Source organism: Taeniopygia guttata, chromosome Z (assembly GCF_048771995.1).
Source record: "Taeniopygia guttata chromosome Z, bTaeGut7.mat, whole genome shotgun sequence".
Taxonomy (NCBI): Eukaryota; Metazoa; Chordata; class Aves; order Passeriformes; family Estrildidae; genus Taeniopygia; species Taeniopygia guttata.
Genome location: NC_133063.1, coordinates 75,724,224 through 75,730,442, shown reverse-complemented (window position 1 = coordinate 75,730,442; position 6,219 = coordinate 75,724,224). Strand labels below are relative to the sequence as shown.

The following is a 6,219-nucleotide window of genomic DNA, read 5'->3' as shown; positions in this document are numbered from 1 at the left end:
GCCCTCCAGACGATCCTTCCCACTCCAATAATTCTGTGATTCTCTGAACTTAAATCTTTGTATCTTGAGATACCAGTACCCCCAGATCTCTTTATACAGGGCTACAGTGACTCCTCTATCCATTTAGACTTCTATCAGGAACCTGATACCTGGCACCTTGTCGTGGTTTGACACGGGAAAAAGAATTTTCTCGGAAAGAAGAGGTCAACCAGTCAGGGGTCAGGTTTGGATACTGACACTTGGGGTGACCAATTGAAGGTGGATACGCCTCTGAGAACACAGAGGGGTTAAAATCGGAATTCCCAGGAGCACTCGCTCTCTTTGGTTCCCGTCATTGGAGAGTGCAGACCTCCCCTGCCCAGCCCAGGCTGGGTGGGGAGGGGAACCATGTGGCCTAGAGAGATAGACCGGGAGTGAAGGGTCTGGAACCGAGCTGGGCCAGCTCCTGTGGATGGAAGGGTGGAGAACATCTGAGATGTCTTTGTGCCCCACCCCAGCCTAGAGGGAAAGAGATAGAGAGCCTGCAGACGCCTGGGAGTTTGCCAGCAGAGGAGAAGGAGAAGGGGGGGAAGATGTCCAGCATGGGAGACGGGAGACAGAGTCCTGGGCCAAGATTTCAGCCATCCGGGGGAGTCCAGGACTTTTAACCCTTTCCTGTGAAATAAAGGCTTTGTGAAATATTACTTCTCCTCAATTTGAAGGAAAGAGAGACAGCCTGGGACCTCAGATGTTACGGAAAGAAGGTTGGGGGGAGATGATGGAGTGGCTTTTGGCTATTCTTGTTAGCCATAGACTGAACCAATCCTTCCTCCAAGAGAGACTGCATTTTAGGGGGATGCAATGGTGAGCCAAGAGACTCCTTCAGCAACTACCAGTTCAGGAATGAACAGAGAAAGGCTGAGGAGGGTGTGAGGATGCCCTCCATCTTCAAAGAAGAAGAGAAGACGATCTCTGTTCTTGGACCCTCGGCCCCAGGGGAAAATGGGGGGGGGGACTGTAGTCCCAAAATGAGACACTGGACTGTTGTTCCTGTTGGTCCTTGGCAAAGCATCCTTAAAGGAGCCCTATAAGCAGTCTCTGTCCATGCACGGTGGTGAGAGCACTGTGACATGGAGAGTGTCACACTGGCCGGTGTGTCTGGGCAGTGCCATGTGTGCCATGGAAACACAAGAGGTGGCAGCTGTGTTTCCTGGGGGTCCATGGTGCAAGGGAGACTCCTCTCTCCCCTGATGGACTCAGTATTAATTATGTGGAAGAGTGAAGACTTGATTAAGTGTCCAAATGTGTCTCATTGTGGTTTGTTGGAGTTGGGTGGTGGGAGGAGGAATGTTTTGAAAGGTTTTCATTTTGAATTTTGTGTGGTTTTTTCCTTTCTTTTTTCTTTTATAGTAGTAGTGGTAGCTTAATAAAGTTTTTTTTTTTCCTTTGTTATTAACCTTAGGCCTGCTTTGCTCTGGTCTCGATCACATTTCACAGCATTCAATTGATAGGTTGCATTTTCATGGGGGTGCTGGCATTGTGCCAGTGTCAAACCATGACACACCTCTGTACTACATGCAGAGTCCACCATTTTAACTTGTCAAATTTCATGCCAATAATTATAGCCAAATCCTCAACTATCCACATCTTTCTGCAAGGTCTCTTGTCCCTCAAGAGTCAAGAGCAACTTTCAAGTTTAGTATTATTGCAAACGTAATTGTGCATTCAACTCCTGCCTCCTAACCATGGATAAATACATTGAATTGAACTGGCTCTAGACTTGAAACCTGAAGAACACTGTGGATTGTGGGAGGGGAATTGGGAGATAGTCCCCCTGAGATGCCGTGGGAGGTTGCCAACGTCTAGCTTCCCTGCCTCCCCTGTTGTCAATCTTTGGTTGTGCCTTCCCCTCATCCCTGTCAATCATTATGTAGACCATTCCCCAGTTCTAGAAAGTTTTTTGTTCTTTGAACCCCCATTGGTTCCTTCCCTGTAACCACTCCTTGCCCTTGTCCCTATTGGTTGTAACCCCATCACTCACCCTCCACTCTGCCCCTGAACCCTTCCCTCATTGGTTGTTGTCTACCCTGACCCTCCTTCCCTGCTACAGTTATATTCATCACCCCACTCTCTGCTCGGCGCTCTCAGTGCGAGCTCCCTTCCAGAGTGGTTGTCCCTCCTCGCTCTCTGACCTATCTTTTCCTACAATAAACCCTCTTGGAAACTAAGCTGCCTGAGTGTCATCCTGCCGCTGAGAGGGAGCATCTTTAACGCTATCCGGCTGCTGAGGACCTCACCCTGTGACGTGTCCAGTGGTCACAGGACCCCAGGGCCTCAGTTGATGACTCTTTGTCAGCTCCATGCACTACAATTCTTTGAGCTCTGTCCTTCTGCCAGTTCTTTAACCAGTGCACCATGCACCCAGTCATCTCACTGTTGAACAGTTTGTTCAGACAGATATTGTAAGGGACAGTATCCAAAGCCCCACTAGGTGGGTGGCTGTATCATAGGAGGGTATCAGATGAGCTTCTCAGGGCTTTCCCTTTCCCTCATGTTGACTGTGCTTGATGGTTGTATTGTTCTTTAAATGCCTTTCAACAGTATCCAGTATGGTCTCGGTAAATTTTCCCTGGTAATGAAGTTAACAAGCCTGCAGTTGTCTGTGACTTTCATCACGCCCTTCTGGTAAACTCGATTAATGTTGGCCAGCTTCTGGTCAGCAGGGATCTCCCCACACTCCTTATTGGTAGCTCCTGCAGTGGTCTGGGATGAATCCCATCAGGCCCCACAGACTTACAAAGATGAAACTGATATAACTGTTCATTTACAGTTTCAGTGTCCAGAAATGGAAAGTCACTGCTGCTGTATGTTCTCTGACAGGACAGGCTAGACCAGTGTGTAGCAGTGTTATTAATGACTGATCCATGCTAGCTAGCTTCCTGAGCAGTTTAAGGTTTGCTATCCTGAAATCTAGGATAGCAACTCTGATGACTTGTTTCTCATTTACACCAAAAATTTTAAACTCATTATTTAAACTCATGATTACTGTGGCCAAAACAGCCATCTAAAAATGCCATCTTCTCCTTCCCTATTCACAAACAGCAAGTTGGGGATGGGGAGGGGCAGGGAGAGAGTTGAAGGGACATCTTTCATTTTGTCTCAAATTACTTGTGGCAAGAAATTGTCTTCAACACACTTCTGGAGTTTCTGAGACTTCCTTGTACAGTTGTCTGGCATTTCCAGTTGATGTCCAGGAAACTGACATTTTCCATAAGAACAAGGGCTACTGGTCTAGAGATGTCTCCTCATTGCCCATAGATTAAATAATCACTTCTAGCATTGTGACTGAGTGAACAGTATTGTGTGCATTGGTGTTCAAACATTTCAAATACTCTCTTAAACTCTCAGTGCTCTCTGCAGCTCTGTAAGCATTGCCACCCTCAGGCCATGCTATGCCATCCCTTGGCTTCCATGTTCTACTACACATCAGTAGGAATTTAGTTAATTCAGATGTTTTCATATTGCTCCTCTATGCAAACTGAAACACAGCAAGTAGGCATCACACAGCGATTTCCTTTAAAAAAGACAAAATTTCATCTGAATTAAAATGCTAATCAGCATGCAAACTGAGATGATTAAAGGTGTAACTTTGAAACAGCACATTAGAGATGGAACCATTAAAATGTGACATATTTGGTTTTGTTAGAGATTACTTAGAAGTGCACACAAATGGAAGTGTCATGAACTGAGATGCACACTTGCTCACAAGGACTTTCCGTGAGTCCTTCTGCACATTCACCTTTGAACAGTTTTCTCAGTATAGAGTTGCATATGCAGCAGAAACCTACCACTAATTATCCACTATTTTGGAAAGGCAAACAAATACTGCATTAATCCTCCACGTACCCAATCAGTGAAGAAATGCTCAGCCTCCACACAGTACCCTGTTGGATGAGAAAATCCTAGAAAGAGTCATGGAATCATAGATTATTCTGAGTTGGAAGAGGGCTATAAGGATCATCAAAGTCCATCTTCTGGACCTGCACAGAACAACTCCAAGAGTTGCACTGTGTGCTTCTTGAGCTCTGTCAGGCTGGTGCTGTGACCTCTGCCCTGGGGAGCTGTTCCAGTGCCCAACCGCCCTCTGGGGAAGAACCTTTTTCTAACGGCCAACAACATAAACCTCCCCGACACAGCTTCAGGCCATTCCCTCAGGTGCTGTCACGGTCACCACAGAGAAGAGATCAGTGCCTGCCCCTCCTCTTCCCCTCACAAGAAAGTTGTAACTGCACTGTGGACTGTCCTCTGTCTCCTCCATGGCAAACAGACCACGTGACCAAGAAATCAGAAGAGAATTTCTTTAACAGAGGAAATGTTATCAGTCCTGAAAATAAAGTAATTCTTCCTGTGGGGTGCATCTTCTAGATGTATGGAAATATAATTTCCTTCAACCTGACCAAAAATCAACAATGCTCTTACCAGCACTGTTTTGAAAGGTACTAGGGAACAGTGCCCGATTATATTCAGTTAATTTTTGCCTACTTCAGCAAAGAGGATTGCTAAAAAATATAAAATCTCTTTTAATACCTATCTTGGCAAGATTGCAAAGTGAAAAAGTCTCTATTCCTTCAGAAAGAAAAAAGTAATAAATAAGGAAAATAGTGGGATCTAATTTATTTAAGATGATAAATGTGGAAAAGTGTTGCTATATTGTTGCTTTTCCCTAGAGGCAGAGGAAAACTCTTGTTATCTGTAGAGAAGTGTCAGGGAGACAAGAACAGTTCGAAGTGGAAAGAAAATGGCAACTGTTCTGGAGGTGCAGATACAACAGCCATCAGGATCACTGAGTCATTTCAGCAATCTTTATAAAGCATGGGAAACCTGACACGCACACCCTCCCTCTTCAGAAACCCTGCTCACACTACATAGTCATAATGTGTTGCCATTACTGGACAAGAACATTGTGTTATTACTAAAGAAAGGATTATCAGTTCAAATATAATGCTCATTCCAAGTCTGTTACACTAAAATATACTTTAGTAAATACACTATATCCATCAAATTTTACTAGTTTATTTTATTTCCAGCCATTCCTTCAAAGCTTCCATGAATTAGAAGAATATTCCACTCCAGCTTTTGAGGTTCCCAGATGCCACTGAAACAACTCAATTGAAACTGAATGTGTATTTCTCATTTAGATTCAGCACATTTGTAAAACAATAACACATTACTTAAAGACAAAATATTGCTTTTCATAGGAATTTTTGTATGAAGCAAAACGGTAAAAAAAAAAGCCAAACCCAATTAAAAATCTTGTAATAGAAATGTCTTTGAAATATAGCTTCTTGATGCCTGAGTAATAATATTATGTTTTCAAGTATGGACAGTTTTCTTCACTACCACCCATAAGCTTTAGTCCATACTGCTTTCTTCTTGAACTCTGCAAGAGACCTCAAGGCCAAAAGTGTAACTGTGAAGACAGGAAAAAATTACAAATTACAAATTAAGTTGTGCAGTCCAAAGGAAAAGATATGAGTATTCTTCCTAGTGATTTTACTAACACAGGTGTAGGTTTAGTTCTCCTTTTACTGACTCTTTCATAATTCTTTCACTTGTGGTGATGCACAAGGCCCTTCCTTTGCTTTGAGGCACATCTCATCTACTGAAATCATATCACATCATCTTCTAATTAGTCTACCAGTTAGGCACACAGATCAACCAACATTGCAGAAAGTTCAAACTCAATGAGCAATTCAAGCCAGGACATACAAGGACTGGGAACAACAGAACCACAAAGTCTTAAGTCTTCTGCTCAATTCACTGCCTGGAAATGCAACTCACTGATTTCTTAATTCAATTTGAAAGAATCGTGTTTAGACAAAATCCAGTAACTAACCTAGTCACAGTCTAGTTATTCAGATGGAAGTTTCATGTTTTAGTATGTAAAAGGAAAAAAACAATGGGAAGCTCAAGGGGAACAGTGATTTGTCTCTATCAGGGCACACTGAGAAAATATGGTAAATATCAGAACTCTCTGATATACAGAGGAGGCTCTCCAACAGCCCTTAGCATGACTCCTGATGGAGATCAGCAGACATTATAAGGGAGTTTATCAGAGAGTGACTAAAACTGCAGACATCAAAATAAGGGCAATTATCTTATTAATGCAAATAACTTAATAACTGGATTTCAAGAAGCCTTGTTGAGGTCCAACAAATCAGATGGTCCAAAGGAAATGCA

At 43.3% G+C, this 6,219-nt stretch overlaps 1 protein-coding gene across 5 annotated transcripts in view; it reads right to left on the bottom strand.

Moving 5' to 3' along the window:
- Window positions 1–5,036: 5,036 nt before the first annotated feature.
- The window catches only part of FOCAD (focadhesin), a 90,361-nt gene continuing 89,178 nt past the window's right edge, over window positions 5,037–6,219 (bottom strand). For all 5 annotated transcript variants that reach the window (XM_030257522.4, XM_072922703.1, XM_002191801.7 and 2 more), the window contains one exon: window positions 5,037–5,449. In XM_030257522.4, coding sequence (XP_030113382.3) covers window positions 5,376–5,449 — 74 coding nt within the window. In that variant the 3' untranslated portion in view covers window positions 5,037–5,375. The remainder of the gene's footprint in view (window positions 5,450–6,219) is intronic.